The sequence below is a fragment of the Arachis stenosperma genome, chromosome 1 (genome assembly GCF_014773155.1).
Source record: "Arachis stenosperma cultivar V10309 chromosome 1, arast.V10309.gnm1.PFL2, whole genome shotgun sequence".
NCBI lineage: Eukaryota > Viridiplantae > Streptophyta > Magnoliopsida > Fabales > Fabaceae > Arachis > Arachis stenosperma.
Genome location: NC_080377.1, coordinates 9,136,094 through 9,157,898, shown reverse-complemented (window position 1 = coordinate 9,157,898; position 21,805 = coordinate 9,136,094). Strand labels below are relative to the sequence as shown.

Below are 21,805 nucleotides of genomic sequence, written 5' to 3'. Positions count from 1 at the left end.
GTGATTTTATTTCCTTCTACATGCATCTCATTTTCTTCTCTTCATTTTCAACTCTCTGCTACTCCATATTGAGATACATGGGAAAGATAAAGTCTGTTCTTTTCTACTGTGCATCTACAGTCAGTCGGTCATAAATAAAACTTGGGGACCAAGCTATTTTTTAATGGCCAAGATATGGCTAACCATTGAAGGACTTTTTGTATTTGCTGTCCTAAGGCTTTTGGTCAACCAAGGAGGTCAGAACCAAAGTCCTAATTTGAGTAAAAATTGAAGAAAGTGAACAGTTGAGTTGGTGAAGCACAAAATTCAAGGTTTGACCTAGAAAAGAGCAACATGCAAGGAGATACAAAAGAAGCTGGCTTACCATTCAAAAGCCAAGGAGAGATAACCAGTGTATTGAGGTTGTGTTCTGTGAAGAGCTATCTGAAGAAGTTCATCTACTTGGACAGTGCTATCTTTCAAAGAAACATTCTGCCAAATATGAAGAACTGAATCAGAGGCATGCAAATCTGGTTTATCACATAGCAAAGAGGCTGTTGAAGAGTCAATCTCCTTCATGTTGTTATAGATTATATTTTACTTTTCAATGTTTATCTTTCTGTAATTTCTTGAATGAAAAGGCATATTGAGAGAACTTAAGTAAAAGCCAATGAGTGGAAGAGACTGAGTGATACACTTGAGAGAAAAGTCTAGAGTTATTTTTCAGATTTTTTTAGGTAAGTCTGTGTCTTGTATCTTGTACCTATGAGGTATCCCTTTCTTAGTTGGGTAAGCATTAAGAGTGGAGAGTTAGGTATTAGCATAGTCAATGTCAAGTTAGGTTAGAACTTGAGTCTGAGAGGATTGTGTCAATCTTGTGGAATTGGTGTATGTAATACTTTAATTATAGTAAAAATTCCACCACTGTTGTGGTGGAGACTAGACATAGGTTATATAGCACAAGGCAACTGAACCAGGATACATAATGGTGTTAACTTTTCTATTTTCTGTTCTATTCTATTTTCTGATATTAATAAGATAAAAATAAATTATCTCATAAATTTCTGCTGCTGAGTTCAAATAAAATCAGAATTAAAAATTTATTTTAAAAAATTATTACAGTAACTTAAAAGAAAAACATAGATTCAACCCTCATTCTCTAAGTCTACTACGACTTTCACATATTAATTTGTATATTCTTTTAGCTAGAAATCCAACAACTAGACTAATCAAATTTACTATAGTAAACTAATCATAACAGACAAATACTTAAAATTTGTTTATCGTTGTATAATAAAACTATTTTATAAAATATTAAATTCGTATTTTTATGTAAACAAAAAATATTAGATGCACACTTTTATCAATGTAATTATTATGTATTTATACATATATATTAATTAATACATATTTTTATTAAGTTATAATAAAATAATATTTTTACATTAAAATTATGAAAATTATCAAATACCAAATATATAATTTTATATGTTTGTTAACTAGTGATTAAATTTTAATACGCACTCAACATAATTATTATATATAATGAGTTAATGACTAATGAGCCACTTACACACGATTGAATTTTTGGTGTGTAATTAATTTATAATAATAATTTTGCAAGTAATTATGAATGTTTCTTTTTTTTTCATGTCAGCATTTATTAACCATTTAAGGAAAGCATAGTCCATAGATATGCCATTGACATGGACTTAGCAAAGGATTTTATTTTTGTATTATTATTATTATTATTATTTAAAAAATATTATTTACACATCAAAATTAATTACTAAAATCATTCCAGTATAATAGTGGTTATTATTATGACAAAATACTCAGGTCAACTGCACCCGTAAATAATTTAACTTATTTAATTAAATTTTAATCAAATTACTAAATTCGTGACTGAAGCTGAATTTCTATCTATTATTATATATTATATATTCATGATTGAATAATCATGTTTTGGCAGGCAGGAGGTATGTGAATGTGGTGCGCACGGTGCTTCTTCGTCGTCGTCTTCTTCTTCTTCTCATCATTTCACTGACAACGCAACACAACTAACCACCTCACTCCTTCATTCATTCATCCTTCCATGGACGCCAATAATTCGGCTTCAGATCCCAACATCACGAGCCCGTTGCTATCCAAGCACCATCCTCATCATCCTCCTGCCTCCTCTGCCGCCGAGAACGGTGGCCGGAGATCTCGTCTTAGTCGCCGCAACTCCGTCAACTCCCTCAGAACCGCTTTTCTCTCCAAGATTCCTGACAAGGTCCGATCTTCCCTCGACGCCGAGTCTCTCTCCAACCTTAATCTCTCTCTCTCCACCGCCTTAACTCCAGGTTTCTCTCTCTCTCATATATATATGTCCATGCATATGATTTAGAAAATGTTAAAGTTATTTTATCACTTTCACTTTTTTTTTCTTTTTAGTTTTTACTTTACAAAATTCTGTTCTGTTTTTGGTTACTTTTTAGGTTGCAAAGTTATAAAAACACTGGAATTTAAAGCAAAAAGCATTTGAAATTAGCTAAAAAGTGTCTAAACATATTAGTTGAGGAGATAATGATGTAATATTTTTATATTTTTTATGTATATGTAATAAAAATGTAAAAAGAAAATTAATTATTTTTAATAACTTTTAGTAAAAGTTTTTCATTTATAGTGCTTTTAATTAGTGTTCTTAGTACAATTGTGGAGTAAGGAAAACTCTGCAAGTTGAAAGTGAAAGGTAGAGATACACATGTCAATCAAGTTTTGAAGTTTATATCATGAACTTAGCTTGAACCTGAATGGTAGAATTCTAGCATGGTTCCGCATATTTAGCTTTTTTTCTGATGAGAGGGTAGGTATTAGTCTTAGATATTGAAAATTTGGACAAATAGAAGGGGACAAAGTCATAGGTTTGGTGTTCAATTTCAGACAGAATAATTTCTTTTTGTCAGAAACTTAATAATTAGAATGAAAGTTTGTGTTATTGCATATGATGCTATGCTCAGAACACATTTAATGTTACCAATTTGTGAAATGTACAAGTACAGTATCACTTATTTCTTCTTTTGGCATTTTCTGTGCGGCATTATGTATTTATGTTGTCAATATTTATGCACACTTTTCTTCAATCTAAGTATCTCTATTAGATGTATAGATTACTAATGATAATTTAGAATTATTAATGGGACAAAGATTAGTGTTGCCTTCTGTCATTAAGTGCCATGTTTTGTCAGCAAAGAGAGGTTCAAGATGTTAAGCGGCTTTAATTTGTCCAACTATAAGATTAAGATATCTTATGATAGCATATATGAAACTTAATTAAGTGCTGTAAATCTGTTCTTGAATGACATTCTTTTTAGTATTTATCTATTTATGTGTTTAATTTTACTTTGAACTAAGATTGTACAATGTTTATAGGGGAGAAAGAGTATTATGAAAAGCAAATTGCTACTCTCAAATCATTTGATGAAGTCGATGCCATAGTGGCATCTGACAGCAACATTATTGAGGACACTGATGATGAGGAACAGCTTCAACAAGAAAGAGCTATGAGGATTTCCAATTATGCAAACATAGTTCTATTGATACTAAAGGTGATATTTTATTTGATACTGCTAAGTATGTATAATGTATTCATTCATTTATCATTCCAATGACATGTTTTAGAATTTGAACCATTATTTATATATATAACCTATGATCTTAATTAAGAGGATTCACTTCAAACTAATAGTTAAATTTGTAATGCTATATACATGATACAAAATTGGCTATTTGGTCCATGATACATGTTACAGATTTCAAACAAAGAAGTTATACTTATTTAAACGTTAATTAGATCCTTTTACATGTTTGTTTGTTTTTGTTTCTCTTGATGAAAATCCTTGAGTTGAAATGGAACAGCTAATATGAATTTCCCATACATAGATTTATGCCACAGTGAGGAGTGGATCATTAGCTATTGCAGCATCAACATTGGACTCTCTGCTTGATCTCATGGCAGGTGGAATACTTTGGTTCACTCACCTCTCAATGAAGAACATAAATATCTACAAATATCCAATTGGAAAGTTGAGGGTGCAGCCAGTTGGCATAATTATCTTTGCTGCTGTCATGGCAACACTTGGTGTGTCAAACTCACTCCTATTCCTAGCTTCCATACTGTTCATTCTGCTGTTAGTGTGTTGCTCGCTTAATCTTACATCATATTACATGCATCAAATTTTTCTCTGCTATCTCCCATGTCTGTTTCTCCCCTATCCCATGTTATCCATCACCTTGAAAATTTTGGTACATTCAAAATTTAATGTTTTTAGATACAAATCGTATCAAGATATATTGAGTTTTGAATATGCCTAATTTTCTAAGTGACCAATAATTTGGCATGGAGACAGTACAATCTAGAGATTATATCCTCTTGTAAATTTCTCTCTTGTTTCACTTTTATGTATCAGTGTCACTTTTTGATATATTCTTGGATCAATGTAAATTGTATCCATATACCAAAAATTGATAATGATAGATAAAAGAAAACAGAGGGAGTAATGTTAAACAGAATTTCTACAATGGATAGGCTTTCTTATTTTTGCTGAAATAAAGGAAAGCATTAAATCTAGAATATAAATGGTGACACAGGTTATAGGATGACATAACCATAGACCAGATGAACAATGTACGAGGGAGAATAATGCTGCAGCCAGCAGACACTGTCTCTGGTCTGAGTTCATTTTTATACCACACATACCATTCTTTCTCCTTAAAGGATTTGTTACTCTTGAGCTTTTTCTCATTCTCAAATCATAGAACTTGAATAGTAGAACATAGTTTTGCTAATGAAGTGCAAGATAAAAAGTGAACTAAGAACATATTTGAGTATAGATTATTTCAAATGTTAATTCTCTAAATCTTTCATGATTCATGTTAGGCTCCTAGTTTTCTTGAAAACTTGTTCTTGTGGTTTGTTTTAGTTTTCATAAAAAATTGTTCACTCAAGAATGCTAAAAAAATTTTGCTACAGGCTTTCAGGTGTTAATCACGGCTCTAGAAGAACTAATACGAAATACTCCTAATGACAGGATGACTGAAGAACAATTGATCTGGTTGTATTCTATTATGATATTTGCGTCGGTGGTGAAGCTTTTCCTCTGGCTTTACTGTAGAACATCGCGGAACAAGATTGTCCGTGCCTATGCAGATGTATGGATAATTCTTTCGGATATTTGATTTGTTATCATAATAGCCTTGATTCTTGAACCATGCCAAAATAATGGTCAAAATTTCAGGATCACCACTTTGATGTTGTGACAAATGTGGTTGGACTAGTTGCAGCTGTTCTTGGTGATAAGTTTTACTGGTGGATTGATCCGATTGGCGCTATTTTACTTGCACTTTACACCATTACAAATTGGTCCCGCACTGTTATGGAAAATGCAGGTAATTCAATCTACTATAACCTTATTAGAACTTCAAGTAGCAAAATATTCTCATTTGACAAAACTATAAGAGGAGCAGTTGCAACAAAATCTAGTGTTGCCAAGGAAGCACTGGCCTAATTAATCCTTACTAGTAGTTTTATTTCATTCGAAAATGTGGTGGCATCTATGATAAATGACTTTGTAAGACTAGATCAATTTAATTTTAATAAATCAGCAAGCTTTATCTTTCACTACCTAATCCTTAGCCTTGTTTGTAAATGAAGATGTTTTAATTTCTGATTCTGTATGACTTCTCCTGCAGTTTCCCTAGTGGGACAATCTGCCCCACCTGAATTTTTACAGAAGCTAACATATCTTGTTATAAGACATCCTCAAGTTAAGCGAGTTGACACTGTCCGCGCATACACATTTGGTGTTCTATATTTTGTGGAGGTATGCTGCAAGCTCTCTGTTCCCTTTTTTTGGTACATTCTTGGATCAATGAATCTTCGGATAAATGCAAGCACCCCCAAGTTCTTAGATTATTTAATTGTGATTTCTCTATTAGTACTGATGTAATTCCATAGAATTTCTAACCACCTTTTGTGCATATAAAAAAAGAGTTCACTAATGTTATGCACTTAAAATAATATATGTATGGTACTTCTAATTGCTAAGTAGACCTTAGAGTTTGTGAAAGTGAAGCTATTACTGGAAACAGGTTGATATTGAACTGCCAGAGGAATTGCCATTGAAAGAAGCACATGCCATTGGAGAGACACTACAGATAAAGCTTGAGAAGCTTCCAGAAGTCGAGCGCGCATTCGTTCATCTAGACTTCGAATGCGAACACAAACCGGAGCACTCGGTTCTCGTCAAGCTGCCCAACAATCAGTCTTGAGCTGTTTTTCATGTTCTATGTATACCATATTCATAGTTGTGTAAGTTGTAATTTTTGAGTTTTAATGCAAAAAAGAGGATCACACTCTTTTTTGGTTATATGAAAAATCTCAAATCTCAAATCTATCTCTTGTTATGATATATATGGAAACCATGCTTTTTAGCACCTTCCAAAACAATCTTAAACCAACAACATTTTCCAAGTATTCCATCAAAGTTCATCGAAGTGATGATTAAACTTGCAACGTTATGAAATGGTATATTGGAGATTAATTTGGAAAATTGCATGTTTAGTGTATTAAGAAATTTCATGAAGAGCGAGCATTGTTTAGTTGATTTGTCATTGTTGGCAATCTGAATGAAAAATGCTATTATGAAACGTCCACTTTATGATATTACAATGCTACTTCAAGTTTGTAGTGTCATCTTATAAGAAATATTTTCTTATAAACAGCAAGAAAATGAAAGTTGAAAGTGCATGGTAAAAACTATTGGATGAGATAAAAATTCTAAAATTTAACTATTTGTTTATTATTATAAAAACGATAAATTTAGATGATATGAAAGAATCTTTGCATAAATCTGAGTGTTCCATGGGTGTATTACTGTATTTGGCGGCTTAGAGGTTAACTTTGTCTTGTTAACCAGCACTGCCACAAGATCACGGGTATGAAGAATTGTATTTGTATTTGTCATCTTTAGGTGGCATATATTAATAAAAAATGTTTTTAAGTGTCCAAATTTTTTTAGTAACAAAGTTTAAGCAAATTGTTTAAAAATAAAAATCTGTTGGCGTGCCATTTTCCTCTTCTTTAACTATCATCATTGCTGCTTCTTTTTCTTTTTACCTTTCTTCTTTCAACGTTGTCATCATCGTTGTTACTGCCATTGTTTGCTGTCATTACTATTGTTTTTTCTCTTAATGTTATTATTTAATTTCTTTTTCTCTTTTTATCTTTTTCATCCTCTTTTATTATCATTATCATCGTCTTTACTATTTTTATTATTTTTTTCTCTTATAAATATTCAGAAAATTAAAGCATATAAATTTTGATGCACAATACATAAATTTTAGAACACAACACATAAATTTTAGTATACAATACAAATTTTTGAAGAAACACATACTCAAAATATTAACCTCAATCAATGAAATACACACGACACGTAAATTTTAATATACAACACAAACAACTTGTTGCATAACATAGAATTTTTTATATGTAGCATAAAGATTTTTGGAGGATTACATACCAAAAATATTAACTTACCCAACTAACAAAATATTTATAAAAAAAATTTGTACTATATACAAATATTTGTGTGCTATGTACAAAAATTTTGGTGCTATATCGATAAATTTGTGTTATTTGCAAAATTTTGTATGTTATGCTTCGAAAATTTACGTTACGTCAATAATTTTCTGTGTTTTCCAACAAAAATTTGGATGCTTCAAAAAGCAATTGGCCAATTCTATTATGTTTTTTTATTTAATGTCTAATTTTTATTTAATTTATTTTTTTTAATAAATTTTAAATATTTAAAATTTTTAAATTTAAAATTAATTATTTTTTTAATAATTAAACAATAATTTTTATACGCCATAGTAAATACCATATAAATTTCTTAATAGATAACGATAATAATATAAGCCTAAACATTTAATATTAAAAAATACTAATTGTACACCAAAATTTATCATAAAAATCAGTTACCAATGTATTTGTGTATAAATACATGTGTGATTTAATTTATTTTCAATATATATTTATATTTTAACATATATTTTATTCTGATAACTAATTTTGCTTACTGATTTTGGTATACATGTAGTATAACCCTTTAATATTATATGACGAAGAAAGTACAACAAAGACAACAAGCTTATAATAATCCCTTTCATATTTAAGCTGAAATAGGAAAGTTAAATCAGCAAATAATCATATTGATAGTGGACAAAATGGAGATAAGCCTCAATGTAGTTTCCGAAATTACATTCAAGTCTCATAATAGTCTCTGAACTTAAAAGTTCCCCAAATTCATCCCCGAACTTGCACTCCATAATATAACTTTAATTATAAAGAAAGTTTTGTAATTGCTAATCAAGTTAACTTAGCTATTGGAATAGTCAAGTTGTTTGATAAATTTCGTTTTGGACTAGTGGATTAGTTGTTGGATAGGGTATGTAAATTTTAATGGTTTGATCTATCAAGATTGAAGTTAGTGTCTAGAGAACTGCTATCCTTAATTACATCAAAATAATGTTCTTGATTTCACACTTTCTCAGCACAGCTGGATCTGATTTCTTGATGTGACATCAATAATGTTTATTCCTTTCTTGTTAGTGGACAATAATTGATTATTCTATCCTTTCACATTTTCAATTTATTACTAGCAGCGATGTCTGCTTTCAAACAATGGGTGTGATCAATGAATTTTTTTTTTTAAATTGGCAGATGGGTGATCCGTTGATTACCATTATATTTCACCATGGAGGGTCGTTTATCACAAAGGCTGATGGAAGTATGTCTTACAATGGTGGAGAGATTTCTGAGTTGCCGGACATTGATACAGACACACTGGATGTATTTTTCGTCCGAGACTATCACAAGAAAATTGGGTATGACAAGGTTAGCCAAACTAGGTGGCTGGTGCCTAATCGGCCTTTACAAACTGGTTTAAGAGCAATAGCAGATGATAAGAAGCTCATAGAGATGTGTTACCTGGCTCAGCAGAACAAAGGGGTTATTCATATGTACTACGAATATGGAGTATCTGAACCTGTGTATATTGAGGAAGCAGAACCAGTGGCATCTAAAGGCAAGGAGCTGATGCTAATACCAACCATTTTTCTCACCCTAAAACCCACCACCAACCCAATTCCCACCACAACAGAACCAATTCCCACCACAATAGCACCAATTCCTACCACAACACCATGCACTCCAACTTCTGAGCCAAAAAAGCCAGTTGATATATCAAAACTAAAGGAGCCAGCTGCTTCAGTTTCTGCTGGTAACCGAAACATACCAGAAAAAATTTCCCCTCAACCCACTGCAAGTCTTGGACCTAAGCCCAATCCACCACCAAAAATAATGGCCCAACCCAGTAAAACTAAACCCAAAATCCCACAAAAAAAATGGCCCAACCCACTGCAATTCCTAAACCTTGGTCCAAAGGAAAAGAAACCAAGAAGGCTAAACCAAAGAGAAGCTGGAAGAATGTAAAAATAGCAGCAGCATGTGGAAGGAGGCCACTGACAAGAGCTGCTACTACTGGAAAGATTGCATTGCAAGAACAATTCGTAAGGGAAAATAGGCCAAAACAGCCTATGTTTCTTTGTCTAGTTCAGAAGAATCCTCAGACAACCATGATAGTAATGATAGTGCAGAGGATGAACCATATAGGCCTGGTGCTGATGAGGTGTCCAGTGAAGAAGAGTTGCCTCTGGATAGATCAGCAGCAAAGACTAATGTAAAACTGAGTAGTAGGACAGCCAAGAAACTTACAAAAGGAAAGAAGGTTGTTATGGTTGAAGATGATGGTCCTGTTTGTGCAGACTCAGATTCTGATGATGATAAAATCATTTTTGGATCGATTCCTAAGTTTGGATCATCAGTTGCTCATTATCATGATGTGCAGGATGATGCTTATAATGATTCTGATGGTGGAGACTCATGACACTCGGAAGAAATGAAGACTCCTCTGAACTCTGAGGACGAGTTGGAGAAAGTTGATTCAGATGACGTATTCCTTGCGTTTAGAGAAGGAGGGAGGTTTGGAGAGCTTAGGTTAGAGGTTGGAATGACATTCACTACAAAAATGAAGTTCAAAGAGGCTGTGCGTGAATATTGCATACAAGAGGGTAGAATGATTTGGTTTAAGAAGAACGATAACGTGAGGATGAGAGTTGTGTGTAAGGATGATAGCTGTGGCTGGCTTGTGTATGCTTCTAATAATACTGAGAACAATTGCTGGCAGATCAAGATGTTTATGGATGACCACACCTGTGCAAGAGAGACCAAAAACAGACTAGCTAATAGGAAGTGGCTAGCCTGCAAATTGGTGAAGAAGCTAAGAAAATATCCGAATCTGAGACACTCCAAGGCTGCACAATATTTTAAGACTAAATGTGATTTAGATCTAAACAAGTTTTCACTGACCAGGGCCTTAGGAGATGCTAGATCTGTTGTGTACGGTGATGCAGCTGCCCAATATAGCATGGTGAGGGATTATGGGCTGACACTGCTGAAGAGCAATCCAGGCTCCACTGTCACAGTTGGTGTTATACCTCAGCCCAACCTTAATGATGATCCAATATTTGAGAAGATGTATGTTTGTTTGGAGGGATGTAAAAAGGATTTTTGGTTGGTTGCAGACCCCTCATAGACTTGGATGGAGCTTTTCTGAAGACCCGGCATGGTGGTCAGATCTTGTCTACTATTGGCCAAGATGCAAACAACCATATATATGTGATTGCCTATGCAATTGTCCCTATTGAGAACACTGAAAACTGGAGATGGTTCTTGGAATTACTTCATCAAGACTTGGGGGATTATAAGAAGAACAAGCTGTGTTTTATCTTAGATATGCAGAAGGTATGCAATATTTTTTACTTATTAAGTGTGAATCTGTTGTTACTTATTAGCTATTAGCTACTGGGTGTGCTTCAACATGTTGTTTATAAACTGGGCTGCTATGTATACATGGTGAATTATTCCTGGGCTGATAACATGCTGCATAATGTTCTGTTCTGTTTGTATTGATAACATGCTGCATAATGTTCTGTTCTGTTTGTATGTTACAAAGACTAGTCTGATGTCACTTACGTAAGTGTAGGGACTAGTTTGATGTCACTTACACAAGTTTAGGGACTAGTTTGATGTCACTTATACAAGTGTAGGAAGTAACTTGGTGCTCGAAAACAAGTATCTGACACCCTTTTTTAACCTGAAACAGGGCCTTATAAATGCAGTTAAGGAGGTTTTCCCAGATGTCCATCACAGATTCTGTGTTTGGCATCTGTGGAAGAACTTCAATAAGCAATGGAAGGATCTCAAACTTAGAGGGCTACTATGGGATTGTGCAAGGTGTACTAGCCAAGATGGCTTCCTTGAAATCTTCAAAAAGATTGAAAGGGTTAATAAGGAAGCCTGGGAGTATTTGAACAAGTGGCCTAGAGACTCTTGGAGCCAGGCATTCTTCAGTAATGCACCTAAGATAGACAACATCTGCAACAATGCCTGTGAAGTCTTCAACTCCAGAATCAAAGATGCTAGAGCTAAGCCTATTATCACACTCTTGAAAGAAGTCAGAATGTATGCAATGAGGTCGATAGCTAGAAACAAGATGAAGCTTAATTCGAACACTAGAGTTTTACCTCCTATACAGCGCAGTAGGTTAGAAAAAATACGGAAGGAATAAAAAAGTTGGGTCCCGATGTGGTCTGGTGACGCAGATTATGAGAAGTTCGAAGTTCATGGCTGGCCGACTAACATGGTTGTGGACTTGGGAAAGAGGCTCTTCACATGTGGTTTCTGGAAACTGAGTGGTAATGTTTTTTACATTCATTGTTTTAGTCTTATTATCATTATCAGCCTTTGTTGTAGGCTTACTGTTGTTGTCTTCGTTGTTGTGTGAATGCTGTTTAGGGATGCCATGTGTGCATGCGTGTACCGCACTGGCAAGGGTTAGTAAGAGACCAGAGGAGTTTTGTCATCAGTGGTTGACCATGAAAGCATATAATAACACATATGCCTTTCATATCAATCCAATTTCAGGTCAAGCACTATGAGAAAAGTCACCATATAACAGACCACAGGCTCCAAAATTTAGAAACAGGCCAGGACCACTTAAGAAAAAAAATAAGAAAAGATGCAGATGAGGAGCCAAGTGGGAGTAAGAAGTTGAAGACCAAGATGAAAAGAATTTATAAAAAAAGGTCGATGTCGTTGTTGTGGCGAAGCAGGACACACCAAAAGGAACTGTCCAAAGAGAGCTACTGCTAATGGTGGTGAAGGTCAGGCCAACTCTGCTGCCCTGTCCCACAAGCCCCAACTGAAATCAGTCTTGACCAAAGTGAACCACCCTTGGAAGCAACTAATGACTCTCAACAGGTTCACAAACTTACATGACTTTTAATTTATTATATTCACATCCTTAACTAGTTTACTAACTATCTCACATGTATTCGCTGATAGGTTTTACCCTTATCGGTTAGGCCGCCAAAGTTCCCTCTAAAAAGAAAGTTCGCCAAGCATTATAAAAAAACAGCTTCAGGGAGTATCAATCCACCAGCAACCACCCCACCTGCTGCTACCCCACCAGAAAGCAGTCATACAGCAAGGAATCTCCCACCTAACCCTATGCAAGGTGCAACACAGGGGACTGCTACAAGGCTTAAAAACTTCATGAAGTTTGTGTGCCCAACATTGGATTCAAGGCACCCAAACACAAAAAATGAAAATTAGAATGATTATGTTTAGGGACACATGTTTTTGTGTATCTATTTTGCTGAAGTTGTTTACCATGTATGCTTTTTTAAACGTTGTCCTACTGTTTTAGTATTTGAATTTTATCAGGTCAATATGTTAACAACTTTGATATACTTGGTGTTTTGGCTCTATAATATCTTTTTTTAATGAAACATTACCAATATGAATTATGACTTTATTGAATTGAATTTTGTCAGCTTTTTGATTATATTTTGTTCTCTGTTATAGACTTAAGAGTAATTCAAATCCTGTCCATTTTCATTTCATTGAACAGAAGTGCAGGAACAGAAGTATGCATATAATCAAATACTTTAATTTAAATTTCTTTCAAATAAAAAGACAGGAACAAGTACATGAACAATATGCATATACCATGCATGTCATTTGTTTTTTGCTAGACACAGTTGATCCTGTTGTCTATCCAACTTTAATACAAGAACACCAACTACAATCAGCAGCATAAACACAAACATCAAAATTCCTCCCATTTTTAGAACCCTAATTTCAGCCTCTAATTTACCAAATTTCTAAGCAATCTTCATCTTCCAGTCTTTATCATCAACTGCATGTCTTGTTCTACCAAAAACAATCCACGCCATTTCTTACCCATAGTCTGCATAGCCAAAAAAATTGAATAAGCAAAATTTATATCCATAAATACAGTAATCAACAATAGTACTTACATTGTAGTTTGGACAACCCAGGAACGGTCTCCCTGGATTTGAATCCGTCCCTGACCAGCGCAGCACTGGTCTCGACCCACAGGCACATCATTCTGGCAAACGAGCTTCTCTGTTTCTGTTCATTCTCATCATGATGCTTTCAAATGATCGTGGGTTATTCGAGCTTCCAGCTGCATTACTCGCGCTTGCCATAGCCTTTGGGCTTCAACGATGGAAAAGACAAGAACACACAACCGAAAAGAAGAGAATAGAGTGAGCACTGTGGGCTTCAAATTTGGAGATTAGGGTTTTAACTTCAATTGAGGGACCAAATTGATTCGAGAGAGTTTACTCTGCCACATCAGTTAGCCGTTATAACGCCCACGTGTCACGAAACTTGCCAAATCAGCTTTTCGGTTGCGCCAGTTAGCCAGAAATTGCCGGAAGGATAACTTTGAGTCCCGGAGTGTAAGTTTGGGGATGAATTTAGAAAACTTTTAAGTTTAGGGACTACTATGAAGCTCAAGTGCAACTTCAAGAACTACACTGAGGCTTATCTCGGACAAAATGTCATATATATACACGTACATTATTATATATGTTTTTATTATATATTTTATAATCTAATATGTAATTTTACAAATGACGATTTAGTAACTAATTTTAAATATTTACGTAACATGAAAAAAGAAAATGATAAAGGTTCTTGTCATTTTAATTTTACGTACGTTAGGTTATGCCCATAGTTATTCTTTATTCAGATTTATTATGCGAACATTTTTTGCGCATCATGATGTATAAATGTTTTTTTTTTTTTTTGGTGTCTATTATATAACTGGTGAATAGTTACTTAAACCCATCGAATTATTTGTAGAACCTTCATGAAATATCAAATCATTTGTGCACTTAAAGAAGCATAAACATGCGCAACTACATTTCCAATTCATCTTGAAAGAAAACTGGATGCAAATACAATAATTCATAGTTTCATAAATTAAACAAAATGAAGACCCTGAACACAGTTTTATTCTTCTAATTACAGTCATACTTTCATAAATCAAACAAAATGAAGACCCTTAACCCCAGTTTATTCTTATAATTACAGTAAATACCGTGGTCAATAGGAACACCTATTCACCAGGTAAGGGAAAATGAACATGAGCCACATGTTCAAATGGCCTAAGCACTAGCAGTAGCTGGCAAGAAAGCTTTTCCAGGTTTACGATTTGCCAAAGGTCCATGGCACCCAAGAAGCTTCATAGAACATAAAACAAAAATATTAATAAACTATGTATCAATTGCAAGAACTCTTTTTCAAAAAGAATGAGAATAATTTATAACAACTATGTTAGGTGTACACCAAAATCAGCCACCAATATAAAATATACATTAAAATATAAAATATATATTAAAAATAAGTTAAATTACATATGTATTTATACATAAATACTTGGTGACTGATTTTGGTGGTTAATTTTGGAGTGCAAATAATATTTTTGTAGTTTATAATTTATCAGGGTGGAAACTAACCTTGGCATTGACACCATCAGGCACAATTCTGTTCTCAGACTTTAACTTCAAATACTCTGTTCGGTTGAACTTTGTAAATCCCCTGAAAATTGAAAAAGAATTACTAAGCAAGCAAGCATTTCCAATAAATACAAAGGGTAAAAAATGAGCATACACACTGAAATTTTGAAACCCCATGTTCTTCCGGTTGGAAAAACTTGATCATCCATCATTAGCATTTTTCTTTGCATAACTTGTTCAACTAACCAATTTGACATGTAGCAAATTTAACAATTCTTGAAGTGGTGCAAATTATGAAGACACATAAACTCACAATAAAATCTAGTATTAGCAATAACAAGGCTAGCAATTTGTATAGAATCAAAATTGCAAGAATAGCAACGAACTTGCAGTAGTAGAAATGCAACCACAAAGTTAAAAAGCTCACCACTTCCTGCTGACAATGATCTTCTGGCGGCCGGGGAACTTGAACTTGGCGCGTCGCAGAGCCTCCTGGGCATGATGACCATGGTTATCCTTGGTGCGAACCGAGAGAAGCACCTGGCCAATGTTGACCCTGGTAACCAGAGACCAAATAGCAAAATGAGCATATATCATTGGGATTACAAGGCACTAAAGTATGTTAATCAGTTATGATGTAACCAACTACTAAATCGAAGGAAGAGCTACATATATTAATTACCAAAAAGCTGGTCTATGGAAGTAAATCATAAATTTTATAGCAACATGTGTACAATGTTTTATAGCAGACGAAAACATAGGTTAAAAGGTGGTTATTATTTAGTATAGCATGATATAAAATCTGTACAAATAACATCTGCATAGTAGGTTGCACCTTTTCAAAATACTCTTTAACAATTTGTTTCAGTTGTATTCCTAAAATACTGACATGACAATTGTATGCTGATATGTCACTGTTGTATGACAACTCTCAACTGACATGTCAAGATTAAAAGTTACGAATATCTTAGATGAGTTTTCTTGTAGAGCAAGAAATGATGAGAATTCTTTCATGGGAATTGTTAGATCTATCTATAAGTATCTGAGAGCTTAAAGTTTTTAAAAGAAATTATTGATAACATGATATGAGAGACAATACCTAGCGCAAGTGCCCTGCGGCTTGCCAAAGGCGCCCCTCATGCCAGTCTGGAGCCTGTCGGCGCCGGCGCAGGAGAGCATCTTGTTGATACGGAGAACATGGAAAGGATGAACCCTAACACGCAAATGGAAAGCGTCTTTGCCTGCGAATTTGGACATGTACTTGTTGCAAGCAATGCGAGCAGCCTCAAGTGCCTCACTGGAAACATTCTCCTTCTCCCATGAAACAAGGTGCACGCAGAACGGAAACTCATCCGCTCCCTTCTTCTTCATTCCGACGTCATAGATTCGGATCTTAGGGTCAGGCACACCCCTGCAGAATCGCGATTTTGGATATGGCTTGTTCTTGATTTGCCTGTAACACCTCGCTGGTCCTGGAAACAAATTTCAAACATTCAATTCTAGAGATTTAAACTTTAAACAGAGATTTCAATTGCATCGAAGAATGAAGGATTAGAGATCGTACTTCTCCCCATTGCGTAAGGAAAATTGAGAGGGATAGGATTCGCGGGGTGATGGTGCTTTATATACGCTACGGTATGGGCAATGGCGCGTCATTCGCACGCTGTTTTATTCCTGTCGTTCATTACGTATGGGCTTGCGTCATCGTTGCTACTTTTTCTATTCTTCTTTGACCGTGGGGGTTGGGTTAGGAAAGGCCCAGAAAGCTTCAGAATGTTGCGTGGCTTGTTGGATTGGACTTGCTCTATTTTAAAGCCTATTATTCAGCCCATACCCATCTTAATCTTACTGCTTCAAATTTATTAATACCACAATTATTTTAAATAATTAATACATAATTTTTTCTTTAATATCAATAAAAAATTATGATATTATTATAATTTATCTATATATATATATATATAGAGAGAGTGTCTTCATGTCTTAAATTTCGCCTATGCTATACTTGTGGTACATAGGCGGTCTCAAACCCGGATAAAAAAGGAGGGTTGTTTAGGCCTTCGACAACCAACATAAAAACTTAGTTGATTCTTCATGACATAGATCAAAGACGTTATTGTGTTAAAACTAGGTCGTTGCTCGGAAGCAACACGCTGTATGACTCGCGTACAGTGCCAAATGAGTAAGAGCCGCAGCATCGATGTCCAGGTGTAGTGTTAAGTGAGTAAGGGTTCCCGCGTTTTCATGAATGAACAAGGGTAAATAAACTAGTTCACAAAAAAAAGGTAAAGGTAAAGGTCGGAGTGGTAAAAGATTGAGATTTGGGACATAGAACATAGGCATTCTAACAGAAAAATTCATGGAGGTGGTGGATACAATGACAAGAAGAAAGATTAACATCATGTGCCTACAAAAAACAAAATGGGTTAGTACGAAGGCTAAGGAATTAGATACTTCTAGGTTCAAACTTTGGTATATGGAAAAGATGAAAAATATGAATGGGATAGGTATTATCATTGATAAGTAGTGGAAGAAAGACGTAGTGGATGTCAAGAGGGTGGGAGATCGAATCATCTCTATCAAACTTGTGGTGGAATGAGGTACTTTTCATGTGATTAGCGTCTATGCACCGCAAGTGGGTTTAGACGAACAACACAAGATAAAGTTTTGGGAGGATCTAGAGAGTTTGATCCAAGACATACCTTCGAGAGATAAGATTTTCTTAGAAGGAGATTTAAATGGCAATGTTGGAAGTGAAGTGACTGAGTATGGAAGTATTCACGGAGGTCATGTTTTCGAGGTGATCAATACCAAGGGTAAAACTATTTTGGACTTTTCTTCAACATTTGACATTCTCATCGCAAATATATGTTTTAAAAAGAGAGATGAACATATTATAACCTATAGGATTGGCATAACAAGCTCTCAATCGACTTCTTCTTGTTGAGGAGAGTCAACTGAAAATTTTGCATTAATTGTAGAATTATTTCGGGAGAGAGTTTAACAACACAACATAGGATGATTGTCATAGATTTTCGCCTTGAACAAAAGTTGAGTAAAAGACATCATACGGAGAATCCAAGCACGAAGTGGTGGTGGATGAAAGGTGAAGAACAAAAAACTTCCTAAGACGGGTAGGAGAAAAGGTAAAGTGGAATGGGGATGGAAGTGCAGAAGAGATGTAGAAGGAGATGGTAGAAGTTATTAGAAGAACAGCAGAAGAAAGTTTTGGAGAATCTAGAGGGATAGGACCAAGAGACAAGGAGTTCTAGTGGTAGAATGCGAGTGTATAAGAAAAGATAAAGACAAAAAGGGAGTGTTTTAAGGAGTGATCTTTGTGCCGCAATGTAGATAATTGAAAAAAATATAATACGGCTAAGAAAGAGACAAAAGTGGCTGTAAGTGAAGCAAGAACAAGAGCATATGAGAATCTCTACTAGTCTTTAAGCACGAAGGAAGGAGAAAAATGTATATATAGAATCGCAAAGAGCCGTGAAAGAAGAACGAGAGACTTAGATCAGATTAAGTGCATAAATGATAAAAATAGAGAGGTTTTGGCTCAAGAAGAGAAGATCAATGAAAGGTGGAAGAACTACTTCTAAGAGTTATTTAATGAAGGATAGAAGACTCTTCCGAGACTTGGTCGGTTATGCACGAGGGAAGAAGATTAAAACTTCGACTACTATCGAAGGATTTGAGACTTTGAGGTAAAAGAGTCTTTAAAGCGGATGAAAAATGGCAGGGTAGTATGGACCAATAATATTCCAATTGAAGTTTGGAAGGGCCTTGGAGAGAAATAGATCAATTAGTTAACCAAGTTTTTTAATAAGATTTTAAAGTCAAAGAAGATGCCAGATGAGTGGAGAAAGAGTAGCTTGATACCTATCTACAAGAATAAGAGGGATATACAAAGTTGTTGAAACTATAGAGAAATTAAGCTTATAAGCCATACCATGAAGTTATGGAAAAGAGTGATAGAACGAAGGCTGAGACAAGAGACACAAGTAACAGAGAACTAATTTAGTTTTATGCCAGGCAGATCCACTACTGAAGCAATATACCTGTTAAGAAGGATGATAGAGAGCTATTATAGTAATAAAAAGGATCTACATATGGTATTTATTGATTTGGAAAAAGCGTATGATAGGGTGTCAGGGAGGTCTTATGGAAGGTTTTGAAAAGAAAGAGAGTAAGGATTGCATATATTCGTGCAATTAAAGACATGTATGATGGGGTTACAACTAGTATGAAGACTCAAAGTGGTGTGACAGAGAATTTTCTATTGGTATAGGATTATATCAGAGATCATCCTTAAATCCATACATTTTTACATTAGTCTTGGAAGCACTCACAAAGCATATCCAAGAGCCTGTGTCATGGTGCATGTTTTTTGCCGATGATATCATCCTTATGGGAAAATCAAGAAAATATCTAATAAAGAAGTTGGATTTATGGAGAGAAACTCTAGAAGTGTATGGTCTGCGTATAAGCCGTAACAAGACAGAATATATAGAATGTAAGTTCGACTGCCAAAGGGAACCCTAATACAGAGGTGAAGATTGGAGAAAATATCCTACGAAAAGTTAAAAATTTTAAGTATCTTGGGTGCATCATACAGGATAATGGAGAGATTGAACAGGATGTAAATCATAGGATCCAAGCAAGTTGGTCAAAATGACGGAGTGCGTCTGGTTTATATGTAACAAAAAAGTGCCTTTAAAACTTGAAGGTAAATTCTGTCGCACTGCTATCAGACCAACTATGTTTTATGGTATAGAGTGTTGGACGGCCAAAGAGGAGCACGAACGTAAGTTATGTGTGACAGAGGTGAAGATGTTGAGATGGATGAGTGGCCATACGCGATTGGATAGAATAAAGAACGAAGATATAAGAGAGTTGGAGTAGCACCTATTGTGGAAAACCAAGTCAGGAGGGTAGATGAGATAAAAGATGGAGAAGGGGTTAAAGGAAGAGGAAGACCTAGGAAGACTATCCACGAGGTGGTCAAACAATATCTACATGTAAATGGTCTCTCTGTAGACATGATACATGATATAACTCAATGGCGTTGTTTAATTCATATAGCCGACCTCATCTATTAGGACAAAACTTTGTTGTTGTTGTAGTGTCTTCATGTCTTAAAAACTTAAAATTAATATATTTTTTTTATGAATCCTGCTAAGGAGACAATGAAGAATTTTGACAATGTGTACAATGGGTTAGTTATTTAGCCCAATAAGGATAAATAATAAAAACCTCTCCACAAATTATCCTAAATTCAAAAACTCTCATTCAGTTATTTCACATCAAATTTCAAATTTTCAAAAATTCAATTAATTATTTCAAAAAAATAGCCATCCAAAATTCTAATTTACCAAAACATTTCATTCAAATACCCTCTTCTTTTTGAACCAGCGGCCACCCCACCTTCATCAATAATCATCCCACTTCACCTTTGCTGTTTGGCTTGCCACACGCCACTCACCCTTAGTAAAAATAACCATCCACTTATGAATAAAAATAATCATCTACTTACTTAATGAATTGAACATCCAACATATTTTAATTATATATAACTAAACCCAATCCAGTCAAAATAATCATCTACATAAATTTAAAATAATCATCTGCATACCTATTAAAATGATCATCCTAAATTGACCATTAAAATAAAAGAAAAAAGGAGATGAATAAACAGAAGAAGCAACTATGATCATCCAACAATTTAATTTTTATTAAAAAAGAAAAAAATGTATAATTTGACACATGAGTCTTATAATTTGATGTAACCATAAAACGAAAAAATAAAAAAAAGGAAAAAAATTTTGAACAGATGAGGAGAAGACGACGACGGTAGGTGTGAGGAGGCCGTAACACCAATGCGACCATGACTCGTCCAACGGTCACACCTTCAACTGGCTGACGAAGGAGGCAGGAGCCAGGCGGACGCAGGGAGTGCACACCGTGCAAGTTACTAGCGGGGAGACAAGCGGACGCCGAAAGACGAGCACGCACAATAGGTGAGCAATGCAGGACCGGAACCGACCGAAGCAGCTGCTGCCAGCGAGGGGAAGACGCGCGCGAAGGAGGTTGGACGCTGCAGTTCTGATCGGCGTTGATGAAGGCTTCAGGTCACGCGGCGTTGCGGTGGTGGATATTGAGGGCTATGGCAGCGGGTGTCTGTGCGGCGCGGCAGATGAGAGAGGATGGAGAGGGAGAGAGCGAGGGAGAGGAAGACGGGTTGGAGGTGTTCGTGACTGTTTGGAATTCTTATTTACTTTATATTTAAAATTGAAAATAATTTTGTAATTAATTAATTTAATTATCATTTAATGTTAATTTCAAAAATACCCCATTATACACATTGTACACTAATTATATTGGCTCTTAATACTTTCTCTTTTTCTATATTGTATTATATCTCGGATCTGTAAATGTTTTCGTGTTTCATAACTATAAAGCCTATTAAGTGAGTTTTTTTTTCAATTTAGTGACTCATTTACCCTTATGATCTTATAGTAAATATCATTTTGATATTATTTGAATCTATCTTTTCATACTTCCTATGTTTTAAATTTTAATTGTCTAAATATATTAATTTTTTACGAATCCAAAAAATGAAAGCCACTATTATTTTGAAACAGGGAGAGTACGTACTCATCTCGTCTACCGTTACACTCTCCTAGTGACTTAAGGTGTAAGAATTAGTTGTTGATATGTGAGATTAAATATTGATCTAACACGATGTTTAAGTCTCGAATATTGCAATTTTTTCATGGAATGTTCAATATTACTAAGAATCTAGCTAACTCAATTTCACAAGATTAAA

The 21,805-nt window shown here is 34.8% G+C and overlaps 2 protein-coding genes across 2 annotated transcripts; one reads left to right on the top strand and one right to left on the bottom strand.

Annotated features, from left to right (window-relative positions):
• Positions 1-1,947: 1,947 nt before the first annotated feature.
• LOC130941722 (metal tolerance protein 4) lies at positions 1,948-6,557 on the top strand. The gene is made up of 7 exons (XM_057870302.1): positions 1,948-2,324; positions 3,394-3,569; positions 3,904-4,102; positions 4,994-5,172; positions 5,259-5,409; positions 5,713-5,843; positions 6,112-6,557. The coding sequence occupies exons 1-7, from the start codon at positions 2,075-2,077 to the stop codon at positions 6,289-6,291; spliced, it is 1,266 nt and encodes a 421-aa protein (XP_057726285.1). The 5' UTR covers positions 1,948-2,074; the 3' UTR covers positions 6,292-6,557.
• Positions 6,558-14,330: 7,773 nt separating this feature from the next.
• LOC130946970 (60S ribosomal protein L10-like) lies at positions 14,331-16,656 on the bottom strand. Its single transcript, XM_057875884.1, has 5 exons — positions 16,541-16,656; positions 16,076-16,448; positions 15,404-15,532; positions 14,977-15,058; positions 14,331-14,700 (listed from the first exon to the last, which is right to left on the bottom strand). The coding sequence occupies exons 1-5, from the start codon at positions 16,548-16,550 to the stop codon at positions 14,626-14,628; spliced, it is 669 nt and encodes a 222-aa protein (XP_057731867.1). The 5' UTR covers positions 16,551-16,656; the 3' UTR covers positions 14,331-14,625.
• Between the last annotated feature and the right edge of the window lie 5,149 nt (positions 16,657-21,805).

Excerpts from the sequence above, each read along its gene's own strand:
- LOC130941722 (XM_057870302.1), top strand. The coding sequence starts at position 2,075 with ATGGACGCCAATAATTCGGCTTCAGATCCCAACATCACGAGCCCGTTG. Across the intron at positions 3,570-3,903 it reads TAGTTCTATTGATACTAAAG|ATTTATGCCACAGTGAGGAG; the intron begins GTGATATTTTAT and ends TCCCATACATAG. Across the intron at positions 5,173-5,258 it reads TTGTCCGTGCCTATGCAGAT|GATCACCACTTTGATGTTGT; the intron begins GTATGGATAATT and ends TCAAAATTTCAG.
- LOC130946970 (XM_057875884.1), bottom strand. Across the intron at positions 15,533-16,075 it reads CCGCAGGGCACTTGCGCTAG|GGTCAACATTGGCCAGGTGC; the intron begins GTATTGTCTCTC and ends TCTGGTTACCAG. Across the intron at positions 15,059-15,403 it reads ATCATTGTCAGCAGGAAGTG|GGGATTTACAAAGTTCAACC; the intron begins GTGAGCTTTTTA and ends TTCAATTTTCAG.